The following is an 18555-nucleotide window of genomic DNA, read 5'->3' on the forward strand; positions in this document are numbered from 1 at the left end:
TGATCAATTAAAATCTCAAACCTAGCAGCAGGTCTGGTTAAAACTTCTGCGATAATTGGAGACCAAAGCTTGAAATAAAGGTGTTGTATAAGCGGCGGTACCTACCACTTGGAATTTAATCTGTAGACAGAGTGACTTTCTTTTGATGGCCGCTGTCCCACTGGTCCAAGCCCGTCGTAGACTGGACGCTCTCTTCAGGGCAGCACTGCCCTGGATGCCTGCGACAGAACCTACCATAGTGTTTGGTAAACTACCAGCTGAATTCACAAATAAGGAACTTATGCTCTTTCTGAAATGCAAAACAAAAGAGACAGGGGGGGGGTAAAAAATGTAACAAACCTTCACTAATGTGACCAACATTTGAAATATTTTTAGATTTAGCGATACCTTCCATGGAGAGAGTGATGGACAATACAAAGTGTAAAAGAAATCCACTTGGGGAAGAGTTTAATTCTCTAAACAGAAATATAGAATTTGCTGTAAATTACACTCTTACTTTTAAATCCTACAAGAAACAGACATACAAAAAAAAAGACATTTTTGTAAATGACGAGAGACATTTTTTAAGGAAAGTAAAATAATGTATCAGGAAATGTCCATGATATATAGGGGTCATAGTTAACAGATAACAATATATGGCTAACCTAGATATGTTCAAGTTTTAACACATCAGATTACAATGCAGTGGGGTGGGGGGGGGGGCAGAGGTGGTGGTGGTGATTTCATTTCATTATTTTTTTCTATCACAACATAAGTATGACATATAACACAGGAGATAAGAAACAAAACTTGTGAAAGCAAGTTTACCAGAAAAACCTATAGGGCTTGTCGGTTAGTGACACTCCCTGAAAAAATACAACCAGGGTTAAAGGCTGGATTACACCACGATTAAGTAATTATTCTGTGACAAGGTCATAAATATTTAAGCATGTCAACATTGAAATGAGTTTTCAAAATTTACTCTCCTGAATGTTCAAGCTTCCCAAATTATTCTGACACATCGATAAATGTGTAATTAGATAATTCGAAAAAATTATCCAACTGAGAGGAAATGATTTCAAATTTTGTCTCAAAGTAACAGTGATAATAATTTGACCTTTATAGCTAATTTGGACTCTTTTGAAGTTTATATAAAACACATAAAAGAATTGATGACTTACTTCTGAGATTCCTGTAGAGTAGCCCCGGCCATCCGTATTATGGGATGCTCTCGGCAGTTTTTAATCCAGCCTACGGTGTGGTACTTCACGCCATACGTAGACCGCATATGGTTCAAAATAAAGGTGTGTTCCTCGGACGAACGCCGCATTAGACCGCTCGCTGAAACATGAACAAGGAAAAAATATTGAGATCAAAGGGATTCTAATTAGATAAAGGCTGGATTACACCACGGACTAGAAACATGAACCATGCAAGAAAATAAAGAAGTTACATGTATTCTGTATGAATAAAAGTTTCATTCAAACACTCTCTGATTGAAGATAATATAAAAAACATCTCTTTGCAAGGATGAACGAATAAGTAGATAAAAGGAGGTGAGGGAGTCTTAACACAACCCAAGGTGTCACATGTGACCTGACATGACCTCTGACCCTCTAGTCTGACACTGTTTACCAAAACCAACAGCAGTATGATGACAGGATTAAATCCAGACTCTGGAGAAAATTTCAGATTGATTCAATCTGATTGAAGTGTCATGTACTATTGCTTACAAGAGAGGGTCATGCAATTACCAAGAACGGTGCAGTTTTAGAACAAGTGCACAATTCTGTGTTGGATATTTTCAGGGTTCTTGTTTGATATACCTGTGATTAAACTACTCATTTGTGTTCATAATTAAGAAAGTAAGAATTATGCTTTTCAAGAACTTATTTATCTACAGAGCAGCCATTTATATTCAAAATGGGTTCTTAGAATCTCTGTTATAATCCTTTTAATCTTTCAACCTTCTGATCCTCCATCTTATTTCTTATTTGTTCATGCTTTCATAATTGTACATTTTACGTCTTTTGTGTATCATTATTATGTGTCCTATTTATAAATTTTGAAATTTATACTGGAATATAGAAATTGAAATTGAAGTAAGAAGTCCACTTAGAACTGATATTATTTCCTTTGGAATGGGTAAGGTGAGAGTAAACTGCATACTCAGTAATTCATGCTGTTGTGTGTTAGAACAAATACCTGACAGCAACATCTGTGTTACGGTTCTCTTGAAAGCAATGAACTAAAACTGTCGTAGGACGTTTATTATTTGAAAAAACTTACATTTGGAGACTTCATCCGAAAAGTGAATGTAGAGTCTCTCCATGAAACTATCATCGCTGGCTCCGGGGAACATAGCTTCCTCATCTAGCATCCAGAGAAGCCCTTTCTGGTCAGAGTTTCTCAAATCATGACTGGAACTTCGATTCTGGTACAAAGAAGAAGAATACGGTGACTGCATAATCTTTTCAACAGATTTGTGAAATTAAAGTTCCTGACAATTTCCTAATTTTCATGGAACCAAAAACCCAAACTTATCATTTAATCACTTTAGGTAACGAAGAAACTAACGGCTGACTGACTCAACCTAAAACTGGAAAAAAATTTGTTCATTGATCAAAACCTCCATCACAGGATGTCATAGCAAAACGATAAAGGGGGCAATATTTGACTTTTGCCACTGTTTCTATTAACATTATCATGATATGGAGAGGAGATGGTCGGTACTCCCAAAGAATTAAGAAATTTGATACGAATGCAAAGGCATTTACCACCATTACAATGTTCCAAGGATAATTGAAATAAGGCACAAGGATGATGCTCTCTGATCTATTCAGACTGTTCTCTCTTCTACAACTACCAAGATATAATTGATCACAGAAACAAAGATAAACTGTCCTAGAAGTGATAACAACTGACCCTTATTATATTAACTATGACTAATAGTTGCTATGGGGCTAATGCTATAATCTAGTGAGAGGAGGTGAGATATTGGACTGGTTGATTGTGTTACTAGGGGTGTTTAAATATATGATACATTTGATTATTTAATAGATAACATTTGTTTGAACACTTCAAATATCTATCAGATCACACTAATCCAGTAAAAATACAGTGGCACAAGGAAATCCTGACCATTTTTTACCCCAAGTGATGGCTTTTCAGACGTGCTTTTAAATGTCCTTCTTACACAAGAATTAACATGAAAATTTACCGATATTATTCAAATGGAACAAAAATGTCTTGGGAAAGTTTATGTAATATTATTTCAAATTACAAATGATGGTTAGCCATTTGTAAACATTGGTAAAACATTTGAAGTGATTCCAAATCGTTTGTATTTCATAACTGTCAACAAAATATCTTACCAGGCCTTGTTGTTTATCTATGAGATCGATTATCGCATCCGGTGGTATATCGTCGCTACTCTCAAAATCGAATGATATATTCTCCTATCGAAAGACAAAATATAGGAAATGTAATTAATTTTTGTCAGCCTAGACTCTGCAGACAAATTTACAGTTTATTACTCATAGAAACACCCAGACAATAAACTAGTTTAATATCTAGTCCAAGAATAATGCTGGAGGGCAAATCCCTTTGAGGCACAAGGTTGTTAATATGGTACAGATTTCTGGCTGAGAACAAGACTTCACATAGGAACACACCCAGTTCAGTTTGTTGAGAAACGAAACTGTGTGCTGTCTAAACCTGTACATGAACTTGTTTTGTTTTAACTCAGGCTGATAGTCAGTTAGTTTATGACACTCATCAGCTACATATGAATGTGGGAGAAGCTAATAGTTTGGGTGGCTATCCAATTTACAGTTTTAGCTCAGTTTGGATTTTTCTTACAATTTCAGAAGAGAAAATGGTGGATTTCTCTTGGATGTAAAACCCACCATACTTTGGTGGGCCATGGTTCGAACCCACAACACTCCCTGATGCTAGGTGTGATTGCTTTCTAAGGTCACAGCCTTTATCCACTCTACATAGCACGCAATGTGAAAATGCTGTAAGATCAGTGTTTTATAAGGGCAGCATTCAAATTTCTAGTTGTTGCTTTTCTTTGCTAATATTTCCAATCTGTTTTTTGTTACCTTATTACATAACCAAGCCAAGTCAACCAAACTAGCTTTGTGGCTGAAATGGAATAAAACCTCTCCTTTATTTTTTGCTCGTACTAGATTTTTGTCAATCTTTCCCGATATGACTGTTACACAAACTGAATTTCTTGAACATTTTCTGAACAGTATATCAACCGTTTCAACATTTCATTTCAAACTATCATCATATCCTTGTGTGTAATTCAAAGTACAAACAAAACTTAAGGGTACATCAACGAACCTGTGCATATTTATCCTGCTGTGATGTGAACGTGTGATCGTTGTAAAGTGAAAACATTCTCTCGTTCGCGTAGTTGTCGCATAGATCCCTAAACGAGGCTCCGCTTTTACGTCCGCAGTCTTCGGGACTCTGGAAACCGGGTATATCCACGATGAAGATGGAATTAGAAGTCCGATTTGTGGAAGATAGTGCCCTGAAATGAAAAAATATATAGATTTGAAGAAATAATTGATATAATTGTTTGATTTTTAACTTATAAGCATAAACACTTTATTTATAATTAAAGTTTTTATTAGTTATAAATTTTTGATAAATACTGAAAAAACACAAACCGGTAGCTTAAGTAATATGATATGCATAACTTAAACTTTAATTTCACTGTCTACATTAACGTACCACCTTCACTGTGCTGACCAGTTCAATCACCTTTACCACTTTTATCTGCTAATGAGAGAAATCAAATAGTCTATTCATCCTGCAAGCCCCCCACATTGTTTTACCTATTAATGACTAGTGACCAAATAGTTCATTCTACTTTCTTCACCCACTTTCACCCCTATTAATGAGAAATACCAAACAGTCACCAAATATATCCACACCCCTGCTAGGAAATATCCATGGGATATGTTTTTATTTGTGAAGGACTTTCTATAGGATATATCCTAACATGCAATTAAAGCCTATAATACTATGATAATATGGTGGAAAAGGTCATTCATCACGCCACACCCCATTTTAGCTATAAATGGGAGAAACCGAATAGTTCATTCATATTTGCACCACCCGCTCCCCCTCCCTCCTTTTACCTGTCAATGAGTCCCGTCCAGGTTTACCTGTTAATGAGAGAAACCAAATAGTTCATCCATCTTGCCCCAACCCTCTTCCCCTCCTTTTACCTGTCAATAAGCTCCACCCAATTTTACCTATGAATGAGAGAAACCACATAGTTCATTCATCTTGCCCCACCCCCACCCCTCCTTTTACCTGTCAATGAGCCCCACCCAGTTTTACCTGTTAATGAGAGAAACCACATAATTTGTTCATCTTACCCCATCCCCCCACCCCTCCTTTCACCTGTCAATGAGCCCCGTCCAGTTTTACCTGTTAATCAGAGAAACCAAAAAGTTCATTCACCTTGCCCCACCCTTCCCCCCTCCCTCCTTTTACCTTTCAATGAGCCCCGCCCAGTTTTACCTGTTTATGAGGGACACCAGAGCATTGACAGCTTCTGTGTACAAGCCGACCATCATCCCCTCCAAGGCCTCCACGGCGCCCTCAGCATCCTGCTCAGACGATCTCAGAACCAGACCTCTGGTGGGAGTTCCACCCACCTTGGGACTGAAAATGTTCCTGACTAGATCCTCGACGGTTACCCCAAGCAGGGACGCAACCTTCTGTGCCTCGGACGGGTCCTTGAACTGGGCCTTGGCATTATTCTGACCTGGTGAACAGAGAGGGCCGAACTTGTATGTACTTTTTTTTATTGTTTTTTTATTGTCATCTTTAATGATGGTAGTCCTGCTCAGTGCAGAAGCACTGCTTTCCAGAGAAGCCCTACTATTGTTTGCAATTACTTCAGAAGTAAAGAATAGTTTCTTTAGAAACATTTACACCATAAATGAAAGACCCAAATCTACGAGGCATGCTCCTCCATGAAGCTAATTTAGCCATCCAAACCTCAATTAAAAGATTCATCTGTGCAAGATATCTGGGTCGTAACAGTACAGGAGCTTTTCTTGTTGAATGTTAGAATGAACTGTTGCATTTAGCAGGGGGAACATACACCACCCCGCCCCCACCCTTCAACCACACACAAACAATTAAGAACACTGAAGTTAGCATAACCCTGAATGCAGAGCTAATTCAAAGCCTAAATATAAATCTCTGGTGGAGGATCAACATAAGGAATTGTGAACCATTTTCAAACAACACAAATGTCTCATTTTAGGACTCAAACCATTTCTGGTTTCTTTTAAAAGATATAACTTTCAGACATGATTAATTCCTACACCATATGCCTGGCATTTTACAAACACAGCATTAGGCTTCCATCCTATAATTTGGTTTAAGAAAAAAACAAAATCTTTCCCCTTACCAATAGTAGACATTTTCTGCCCCTTATACAAAAACAAATTCAACCTAAAATTAACTTACCTTTGACTGCTCCAGCAGCTCCGAGATGGATGACTGAAGCCAGGACAGACCAGAGAGTTTTAATTTCTTCCTTTGTGATACCTAAAACGCTACATGCATTTATTATCCTCTGCCAAGAACCACTCGCAAATTTCTTGTCGGAAGTCTGAGAAAATTGGAAACAGATGGAAATGTTGTAGAATGGGTTTTGAACTCAATACTGTGGGTGATGAGAGGATTATGAGTTTAATTGAAGGGTTTTAGAAGCTTTTATAAGTATTAACAAGAAATGCAGTCAACTAACTTGTAATTGTCTTTTCCATACTGAAGAGCTTCTTAAAGTATTTACTATAAAGGTCTGTCAAACTTTAGAAAGACTTGTCATTCAGCCTCTGAAGAAGATCCTGCTAGGATGGAAACGTCAGGCCAACTTCCCATTACACATTCTCTTTACACAGGCTCTTTAATGGACAACAAGTTTGCTAACAGTTTTTGTTTTATTTTGAAAGGAAACAGCAAAGATCGGTTTCTTTAGATTCAGAGACATAAACTGGTGAATCTATCGTTGTTACAAGACCACTGACTTGTGCCATGATCGATAACCACTTTTTTACAAGATATGTTTCCTGGTATATACCTCATACTTCTTGTAATGTGCTACTCCACAAGTAACATGTTCTAGGAGGGAATGCTCGTTAGCACCACACAGCCATTTTTCTCAACCTGGGAGTCTGCAAACCCCCCTAAACCCCCCCCCCCCCCCGCCAATGAGGCTTCAATGGGACCATAGAGCCAACAATGGCCAAGATAAATCGATATATACATCATTTACACAAGTTTACATACATACAATAAGCTCTTTAAAAAGTGTTATCAGTGTTGTACATCAACAAGACATCTTAGAGGAAGATATGTGGAATTGTGAAAATTATTCTCACTTTTCAAGTAATGTTAACAATTTATGAAGACAAACATTTTAGACCACCAAGGGATTCATTTCATATTGCTTTGTATTACCATCACTTTGAAAAATGGAGACTTGGATTTTCTTTCAAATTCCCCAAGATCAAATGTATTTTTAGTTTTATTAATTAACTCATATCGTCATCATGGCACTTACATCCTCGAGAGGTGAAATGTAATCATTCTTTCCGAGCTTGTTCAAATATAATTCTTGTCTGTAGGGAGAAAAAAACGAAAAATGTCACCTATACTCTTAACACGTGGAGAAAATGGCAGACAATTTCAAGAATGGTTCACTGGTCTTCTTCTAGACAAACTGGATTTGCCTAGTAGATCGTTCCGAAAGTAAAGTTAGTCATACTACGAGATGAACATAACATGGAAGGTAGGACCAAGAACTAGTAGGCAAATTGGCTGTCCTTCCCCGCCCCCCCACACCCCCACCCTCCTTTCCATCAAGGTTTAGTTTAGCTGACAAGAAAGTTAGTTGACTTGGACCACCAAACAACCCAATGAAAGATAGCTATGGGAATGTACATTAGTACTAGGTGTAACCCAAGCATTCTAGCAAAAAGGAAGAATAAAGTAACTAAGAATAGGAATGTCCTTCGAAAGAAGTTGGGGGGGGGGGGTAGTATGTTATAACTTGAATTATAAGGTAACCGTCAATGCTGGAAGAGATGATCAAGGCATAATCAGACCTCAAATTAGATGAGAACCCGTTGGGAAACTACTCTTGAACTTATTACACTTCCTCGTGATGACTAACGTTCCATCACATTAGAGTCCCATGATAAAGCACTCAATAACACCACAATAAAGCAGTCAATAACCATTAGGGAATCGCCGCATTACCCTTCAGACACGCTCTACCCATTTTAAGGTTTTGATAGATGAAGTGAAACTAATCAATTGTTTACCTTTCAGCTACTATTTCCTGACTGAGACTAAATGTTCCCTCTTGTTCCTGTTATCTTTGTTGAATAGTTTCAAATAGCACTTTAATAATCTAAGCCGAGGTAGTTTGTATTGTCCAGCATTGGACAATTCTACTTTCATACTCTGTGTGTTATATCTGATGACATTTTTAATTCCTTTCTTTCATAATGTAGTCTTCAACTGCCAGCTAAATTTTTTGCTTACCTTTCGCTTAATTTTTATGTCTATTGTATATATCACAACATGATTAATCATTTGTATATTTGTAAATAAAATATATAATTATCATTTCCATGTTTACAACATGGTATAACTATCCTCTCTGTTTCTAATACAATAGTTAACATCGTAAAATGTTTTTAAAGCAATTAGGCAAAATATTTCTTAGATGCTTCTTACAAAAAGCAAAGTACTTCCGTGCTTATTTCCATGTGTTTGGTAACTGTGCGCATTAGTATCTTGTTTCTTGAGTCAAAAATTACTACTATCGCTTTGATTTTAAGACAATAGATTCCATTGGCTTAAAACAATAGAATCCATTAGCTTTAAACAATAGAATCCATTAGCTTAAAACAATAGATCCTATTGTTGAGCATTGACAATTCTACTTTCATACTCTGTGTGTGAAATTTGATGACCTATTCATTTCTTTCTTTCATAATGTAGTCTTCAACTGTCATTAGCTTAAAACAATAGAATCCATTAACTTAAAACAATAGAATCAATTAGCTTAAAACAATAGAATCAATTAGCTACCGTAAATTATCGTCTGCTCCTTCCATCAGGTAATACAGGATGTGGAAATTCCTCTCGTCTTTCGGCCTCCTGATGACCCGGTATTTCTCGAGTAAGAGGACCTTAAAAGAGATGCAGCAAAACATTCTTCATTGAGTTAAATGTGCAGGAGTGCTTTACATAAGGATAAATGAATATTTAACATCAGGTACAATCTTATCTTTGGAGTTGATAAAAAGAGTAATCTAGACCCATTTTTAACTTCTCATCTTTGAGCAAATGAATCTGGATGAATGGAGAATGATAAAAAAAAACTTTAAAACTGATGAATAGAAAAGCAGTTTGAAAACTGAAGATGATGACATCAGCTTCTCTGTTCAGGACTCACTGTTTTTGTTTATCTTAATGTTTTCACAAATTACAAGTTAAATTATCAGAAACAACACAGAACCAAAAATGCCAAAATACTGGATGTTCTGGAAATGCACAAATAAACAAACACTGCCAATACCTAATCAATATATTTACTGCAACCTAAAGTAACAAAGAAAACTAGATAATAATTTAGGGCTGTGTACCAATTTCTTCATAAGCTGGGAAGTTTAGAGTGCACATGTTTTGTTGAGACAGGTAAGCACACACCGAACTACATTCATGAAATCCAACATCATTTGACAGAACACAAACTCTTTGGCTCAAAGGCTTTCACTTTTGAATGGATTACTTCTCACGAAAATGAAACAAGAGTATATGAATGTCAGATGCCTGTCACATATATATCAAAGTTGTTTTTTTTTTTGGAGAAAGGGGGAAAGGAGAAACGGAAGGTAGTGGGGTCCGTAAATGTTATCCTCTTAATGATACTAATGTGGATAGGCGTAGGAGCCTAATTTGATTTGGGGGGGCTGTAACGACTTGCCCGAAAAATATAACCAAACTTTTTCGCGTGCCCCACGCGCGTTCAACATGTTAATGTGCATATCATATAGGCATTCATCAGTTACTACATCGCATGCCAATTACATACAATCAATTTGCCGTGTTATTACCCTTCCATATCGGTTATAATTTTTGGGAGGTTGTTACAATATTCATGATCATAATAATATAAGTTTAACCATTGAAAAAAACATTCAAATTTATTTTTCAGTAGGTGCCCTAAAAATTATCAGCATATTGCCCGAATTTTCACAAAAACATTTGGTTGGGGGCTACAGCCCCCCAGCTCTCCCGTCTCCTACGCTTATGCTAATGTGGATGCATGCACCATCTCACGACACTGTGACGTTACCTGCAATGATGCAGCTGCTATCTGGCCATTGTAATCAAAGTCCAGTGAGATGACCTGTGCACACCTGGAGGCGTTAGTACTCTGTATAGTTCTGGCACTACCAAAGGCTTCCATCAAACACAACATGGCATTCAGCTTCTCAACTATAAATTTGAAAAAAACATGAAAAACAAACAAAAATAATATATGCAGAAACTTTGAAACAAAGACAGGGATTTGTTTACAATTTTGAACACAGCTCATTGATATGTCATTTGGGAAATTTTAGGTAATATTAATCAAAATTATATCAAGAATTGTGTAAAGCATAGCTTTCTTTTACCTCATGAATCTTTACATGGTAAACAGTTTATGATTTTTTATCTTTATATGTCTGACTTAGTAATACCCTGTGCCCCTGTAATGATTGTCACCATCACCATTTGATATCACACATAAACCTTTCAAAGGTTTAAAATTTTGAAACTGTTCCTGACGAGGTGAGTTTAATGATAGTCTTTGGATGGAATGATAACTTGAAGAAGGACAAAAAAAACTAATTTTAATGCTTTAATATTTGAAACTAAGGTCAGTGGATCAAACGTAAGTCTTATGTGCTTGAGCACATTATGTAACAACACAATGACTGCGTTTTTGCTTGAGAGAAATGCAAAACTAACTTTTAAAAAAAAGGTGTAACTTTCTACTCAATATATTGCTTGCCTATTTGAAACTGGATAAGTGGATGAAAACACCAATTTTGAGATATTCTTACGTCGCTGTAAATATGACAAAACGGCGGTCATTGGATAAAGAATAATAATGAGGAGGAGAATGTGTCACATTCACTATACATTTTTAACATTTGAAACTAGGCCAGCGGATCACAGACAAGTCTGGAGACAATCATTAGATATCGCTGCCAAAATCTGACGACTTTTCGGTAGAATTTTCTTGAGATTTTCCCAGATGGGGCCTTCACTTTCATAAACATCAAAGATTTGCGGAACATATTTGAGTAAAGCCAGCAGATGCGTGATTAGCTAATAATACTGTTTTCTGCTACGATAGTTCTATTTAAAAGCTCACAATATTCCACGTCTATAAAGTCTGACATTCAACATAAATATTTATATTCTACTTAAGGGTGTATATGACTGTCTTTTTGTTCGGTATGAGCTTGTCAACAAGATGAGGTCTACCAGTAGAGGCCCTTCAAAGAACTCAGGAAATACTAGTACATTATACTGGTAGTTATTCCTCTGTGTGTACACAGACAGGCTTAGATGTTCTTCAATTATTATAGAGTGATGACAATACTCAAATTAGGTCGCTATATTATGTCAACATTCCCTTCAAAATGGAAAACTATAAAAACAGATGACAAATATCAAAACAGATTGTGCTTTTGATAAGACTGAAATGTACATATGGCATTTTCATGTTCTGACAAAATTTTGTATGAAAGGCAGTTGTACAAGTGCATGTATGCAAACAAGGAAGGGATTGGATGCATTTACTGTGTATTTCTCTAAAACAGGAAACACTTCACACCTGATCAAAGACATAAGACACTGAGTGATTAGTTGGTTTAGAGCAAACCTTTCTGAAGTCGTATCCTAAACTTTACTCCGGTACTCCAGACTCGGCCCATAATATTATCAGACATTTGAGAGAAATGCAATTAGCATCTTACAGCTAAAATGTTCCCATTCAAAAAAAATGTGTAGGCCGCTTAAAGAAGAATCCTCTGAAATGGGGTGTGCTTTACAAAACGTTATTAGTAATTCATTTTTGAAGGTTGATATTTTAATGATTTTCTGATCATCCAAGGTGACATTTGAACCACTTGTCAGACAATCAACCTCAGCCACAACGGTGTACAAAGGATCACCAATTTTTTTTTCTCTCTTTTTTTCTTTTTACAAATGATCGACCCAATTTTGATTTGAAACTTCTTCCTCAGACACTGAACATTCCTCATGTAGTCAACCAATAACTAACCAGCGAAACAGAGAAAAGGTTAACGGAACATGAAAATACACCGAAAAAAGGAAAAAAACCGTGACGCAGTTAACGATTGTGTTTTGTAATCATTTCAAATCCTCTTCTACGCGCAACTCACTAGATATATTATCGTAGGTATTAGTTGGGTTCGCGACCAGGCATAGGTACTGTAGGACGTGTTTCACATTCCAGGATTTTCCACTTCCACTCTTCCCCATGAATACAATGGACTGGTCCCTCCTGGTCGTCTGCATACTCAGGTAGGCGGACTGGCCCACGGCGTAGATGTGCGGAGGCAGGTCCTCCAGCTTACAGCCACGGAACATCTGTACCACCTTTGAAGAAACAAGGGATTCATTGTTAGATGGTGGGCACACTGGGTACAGTATGCTACACACACTTAGAGTTACTGTATAGCAAAGTTTCCCGTAATTGTCCCATAAATCGAGTTTAACCCCATATTCCTGTTCTACGATTCTCCATAGTTATCGTTATCTGTCATTGTACACTATTTCTAATAGTCAATAATCTCCTTACCACAGCTTTAAGACAGAACAATATTTATGTATGTATAGACACAAAAACATTATCATTTTTACCTGGGTACCCAACCGATCAATATTTTGACACAATATCATCTTGTTCACGTCTGGGTTTTATTGGCATTATAGCCCCCCACCCCTCCTCCTTCCCTGCCTACCCCCCCACAAGTCCCCTCAAATGGACACATGAAAAATTCAAAAGGAACTATTCACTCCCCTACCAAACATTCGTGTGTGCCGAGAAGTGAAGTTGAAGATGTTGTATATATATCTAACATTGAAGGTGCACATCCACAACAACATCACATGATCATTTCTGAGTACTGTGTACACATATTGTACTCAAGAACAGTCAAAATGTTGGTACTTCAAAATCAAAACTATTGAAATATATCAGGAGAAAAAATTCTCTAATTTTAAAATCTTTTTTTTTCTCTTCTCTTTCTCAATGGAGACAATGTGTCAGTTGAAGACATTTTTTTGTGGAAAGGATACACTTAAAAAATTTGGTTGATTTTAATATATCATATACAAAAATGTTCACAAGGGTGACAAACACAATGCTACTACTATATATAAAGTGTAAGGGAAGTTTGTGCACATTAACAACAATCTGCCACTTCTTGCAGTGGGTATATCATTTTGTTATTTCATCCATTCTTTTCCAAGAAACATATAATTGGAATATGACAAAAACAAAACACTTCCTCTCCACTTCTTAATAGGTCTGCCTGTGCTGTGAAGACATATACAGGGCATTAATACACATTTGTAGTCGTTGTGTATTAACAAAGTCAAATCGCAGAATCTGATCAATATGTGGTTTGGCTTTGAACATGGAATTTGAGCAGTTCATGGAGGGGGGGGGGGGGGTGGGAGAATAGGGGGTTTCAACAAGTTCTCGTAATGTTTCTGAATCTTCCAAATATTTATCAAAGACAGATAAGTGGATGATCACACAAATGACTTATGACAATTATGTCATGTATTTCATCACCAAATCAACTTGCATTAATTAGGAATTAAGTACTTGTAACAACCTGGTTGATTCTGAAAAGTAACTACCACGCACCCATGCATGGAATTGCATGGTAAACTTTTCAAAATATTTTACTTACACTTACCAGCAATTATTATGGGACGAAGGATCTCATATCTGGTATTAAAATAACAATTACCTTACCTCAAAGCAAAAAAGATTTTTTAAACTGATTCTGAGTTAAATTGTTTCCAAATCCCTACCATGTACCATAACCACTGTAAACATGGCAACAAATTGGGAATCTGCATATTAGCCTTTACTAATACAGCTCCTTCTTACTTCCAGTCCGAGGCCCCCTCCCACCTCACCTCCCTCTCTTCCCTTCATCCCCCCCTTCCCTCCCCTCCCTTCCTCTGCATTTAAAGCAGCAACTGGCATCAAACATGTAAAGTTTTATTATTATACATAATTCACTTTTACAATGGAGCTCGTTTAGCTTATCTGGTTCAAGGTTCACTTCAAATTAAAAGAAGACTTTAAAATTTCTTGGTACTTGAATCGGAATTTATGTACAATCGCGACTTTATAACATGAAATAGTAATATTATGAAGTAAGCAATGTCGACATCTAATTCCTACACTATTGCCCATCATGGAGGACATGTATGTATGTTATATAGAAGATGATAATCAAATGGTGACTTCCAGTTCTGTTAAGTCTAAACTGCCCTGAAATGAAATAATAATGCACACTGTCAGGGATGTTATGATGATGATGACAAAAAATGATGATGATTATAAATTCACGATAAGTTAAAAAACAGCAAAATATGAACGAATTATAAATATGTATTACTGTAATTGATGATATCAGCCACAATGATTATTAATCTAATGTTAGTTTACTATAGCAGTGGAGCCATACATCATTAACTTCAAGATACTGTATAATTCAGGACTGCTGGCCTTCATTAATAATACTTCGTCCTGGTTTTGATTACGTTTGCATCTGTGGTACGTACAATATGATCGTATATATATATACACAGCAGCATGTATCAGATGCAGTGGAAACCTTCAATTCGCTGACAAGTATTAATAGAGTTTTTATTAAAATTTGCATAATTATATCATAGGCAAGCAGCTTGCTCATGTAAAATAATAACATAAAAAGTAGTATTATATGGATAGGATATATAGGGAGTAATTTAATGTTAAAACTTTTGTGTAGCCATTTGAAGGCTCTCGACTTGGTCTCTAATGCAAATGTATACTAAATGTCCTTATGTACAGAAACTGATATATCTTTGCATAGGTCTGTATATACTGTAACTACAGTATTAGCCCCATTTTGCATAGTATATTGCTATGCGATCCTGTATCAATTATTCCCTGATATTTGTTAATAATACTCGCCAGTTTCATCATATAAGCTTCCGAAAACAGACTATAACTTACATTTCCATACAGATAATTGTTTTCCTAGATTATATAGCTGCCTGTACTACAAGTTTTCTATACTCTTGATCATATCCACCTAACCCTCTCTTCTCACATTTTTCCCCAACACCATCCCAACCAAGCCTTGGTGAAGAGAAACAGTCCGAATTGACCCAGAAGCTTTTACTTGCCAAAAAGCCCCCCCCCCTCCCCCGCCCATAATAAGTTTAGTCTAATATATGACTGTTGGTGCTGTTATTACTGCATATAACTATAGAGCCAGTATCTCCCCTAAGATGCATAAGCTAAGGTACCTATGTATGCATGGATCGACCCAATACCACTGGGAAATTAATCCACTATATGTCTACAATATTGTACATATTGAGTTTTATGCAGTTAGTATGCAGAGACTACTATGTGCAGGCTTATAATAAAGTTACTGTACCATATTTATGGTAGGCTTTTAATAATGTATGAAATGTATGATACCTGCAAATAGCTGTAACAGGTACATAGTGTATGGACATGGTTTAACTATTTAACAGCTCCCTCTACTCGGACAATTGGCTACAGTAGCTGCTATAGCTGTAATAAACAGCAAGCAACTGTTCTTCTGACAGTTAGCTGTAGGGAACTGCTACTCTATTCTGACAAAGGCTAGTTGCATATAGCTGTATATTACAGGGAGCAGCTGCTGTACTTCAACATAGGATATTTGCTACAACTGTATCAAGCAGGCAACAGCTGATTTTCTGACAACTAGCTACAGGGAGCTGCTACTGTACTCTGACATGGGCTAGCTGCCTTAGCTGTATTAAACTGGGAGTAGCTGCTGTACTTCAACATAGAATATTTGCTACAGCTGTATCAAACAGGGAACAGCTGCTTTTTCTGACAGCTAGCTACTACTGTACTCTGACATAGGCTAGCTGCTATATAGCTGTATTAAACTGGGAGCAGCTGCCGTATGTTATCATAGGATATTTGCTACAGCTTTATCAAAGCAGGGAACAGCTGCTTTCTGACAGCTAGCTACAGGGAGCTACTACAGTATTCTGACAAAGGCTAGCTGCTATATAGCTGTATTAAACTGGGAGCAGCTGCTGTACTTCAACATAGGATATTCAAACAGACAACAGCTGCTTTTCTGACAGCTAGCTACAGGGAGCTACTACTGTACTCTGACACAGGCTAGCTGCTATATACTGTAGCTGTATTAAACTGGGAGCAGCTGCTGTATGTTATCATAGGATATTTGCTACAGCTGTATCAAACAGAGAACAGCTGCTTTTCTGACAGTTAGTTGCAGGGAGTTGCTGTTCTAGCATTAACAATTAGAAGAGCTGCTATAGTCTACAAGAGATCTGCTACTCTATATTTACCACATGACTGAGAACTACTTTAAGGAATGCTTAGATGTCCCAGTCCCTGTCCCTGCCCGATGACCTACACTACCATTTCAATGAAGCTTGTTATGATGCTGAAGGGAATTCTGGCTGAAAAAGGACTCTGTAAAGAACAGAAGGAAGCATGCTGCCTGTTTCTTGGACATGGAGAGATTGGATCATAAGATTATCTTCAAGATATCTCTCCAGTAAGAATAGAGCTGTTCCATTCAAACAGTACTCTATAACATAGCTGCTACTGTAGGTACCTGATTTCTGTACCTTACACTGTAAATAGTTTACATAACATATCACACTCACAGTAGCATATGCATTCTTTGAGAGATGTGTATGCACCAGATAACAGGAAAACCCATTGTTTATACTATTTTGGTACAATCCACAATGGCTTCATATGACTCATATGTATGTTAACATCGAGCATGAACCTTCACACAGTAACATTCAGGCACCTCTATATACCTCACAGGGAAGGGCAGCTCTTATAATCATCAAAATACCTCATGAAAAGTTTTTCAAGATGAATTACAGAAGCTTTCTTCCATAAAGCCAGGTACTGTACCATCTTCTTCCGGCCAACAGCTGTTCCACAAGGGAAGGATATAACACTTAATACTTTTCTGCAATAAAACTTACAGAACTAGTTAAATCTATTTCATTCCAAGCCCAAATAAGCCACTGAATAGTACTGAGAAAGTAGAACTACTTTCCAATTTCTAGTTTCCTTTATATATGTAAAATAGACACTTGATATCTGCCAAACCCATTATGCACGTACAAATGCATGAGACTTTTAATCGATATGGTTTTACAAATAGTGAATCGGAAAATTACGATTTCAATGCACAAATTACTATGTACATACAGCTAGTCCATTCATATACTTTCGGTTTCCATGCTATGATCCCCTATTAGTTAAATTGCCATCATCACACGCAAAGCCAAGTACAGACTAATAACTACACCAACAACCATTATCACATGTTATCTATTAAATATGCAGTTTCTACAGTATATAACCTTGAAGCTATATATACATACAGTGGTTGAATATTACTGTAACAGCAGCAACAATATACTTATGTTCTTATATAGAGAGATCACACTTTGTCTCAATTGACGTATAAGTCAACTAAGACTTCCCTTCTGTCCTTTACTAGCAATTACAAAGAGAATTCAAACATCCAGGAGTAATTAAGTCTCTCTCTCGGTTATGACTAATTTTTGTCATTTCTCAACCACATTTTTTTAATATTTTATTGACCAGTTTCAAGGATGCAATGTGTTTATCTCCATATATAAATATCGGGTGCATACGGTATATATTCCTTCTGTACTTGATGAACACAAAATGGGCATTTTTTTTTTTTCCAGGCATTTTTTTTTTTCCAGCTTCAGATTATTTTCGGATCAAGAATCGATAGCCTAACGTACATTCCTTTGTAAATTTGAAATGTCTGCTCACCCCCTCCTTATAAAAGGCACAAAATTGAAGTTGATGTATGTTGAGACTAACAAAACATTAAAGAACCACATCTTCATAAAATTTAACCTTAAAGGAGCATATAAAATAAGAAAATATATTGAAAAAAAAAAGAAAAATAATAGCTACATGTAGTAACATTACAGAATTAATTTTTTTTTTCTTGGGTTATAACATAAATCAAGACTAAATTTCTGCCTATAAAATATTATATAGAGAGAGATGACACATCTCAACTAACTTTTAAGTCAACAAGATTTTCCATTTGTTAACCTAATTGTATTATACAATTTGTTTGCTTAATATATTCAAGCTTAATT

General features: G+C 36.5%; 1 protein-coding gene across 4 annotated transcripts in view; it reads right to left on the reverse strand.

Annotated features, from left to right (window-relative positions):
- LOC139980528 (unconventional myosin-XVIIIa-like) overlaps window positions 1-18555 on the reverse strand; it is a 161353-nt gene that overhangs the window by 92627 nt on the left and 50171 nt on the right. For all 4 annotated transcript variants that reach the window (XR_011797571.1, XM_071992229.1, XM_071992228.1 and 1 more), the window contains 11 exons: window positions 12498-12714; window positions 10394-10536; window positions 9124-9224; window positions 7586-7643; window positions 6487-6631; window positions 5527-5773; window positions 4333-4525; window positions 3354-3437; window positions 2269-2413; window positions 1161-1320; window positions 106-289 (listed from right to left, as the gene is read on the reverse strand). Coding sequence is in view for 3 of the 4 variants with exons in the window: in XM_071992229.1 (XP_071848330.1) it covers window positions 106-289; window positions 1161-1320; window positions 2269-2413; window positions 3354-3437; window positions 4333-4525; window positions 5527-5773; window positions 6487-6631; window positions 7586-7643; window positions 9124-9224; window positions 10394-10536; window positions 12498-12714 (1677 nt within the window). In the remaining variant the exon portion in view is untranslated. The remainder of the gene's footprint in view (window positions 1-105; window positions 290-1160; window positions 1321-2268; window positions 2414-3353; window positions 3438-4332; window positions 4526-5526; window positions 5774-6486; window positions 6632-7585; window positions 7644-9123; window positions 9225-10393; window positions 10537-12497; window positions 12715-18555) is intronic.

Source organism: Apostichopus japonicus, chromosome 15 (assembly GCF_037975245.1).
Source record: "Apostichopus japonicus isolate 1M-3 chromosome 15, ASM3797524v1, whole genome shotgun sequence".
Lineage (NCBI taxonomy): Eukaryota > Metazoa > Echinodermata > Holothuroidea > Aspidochirotida > Stichopodidae > Apostichopus > Apostichopus japonicus.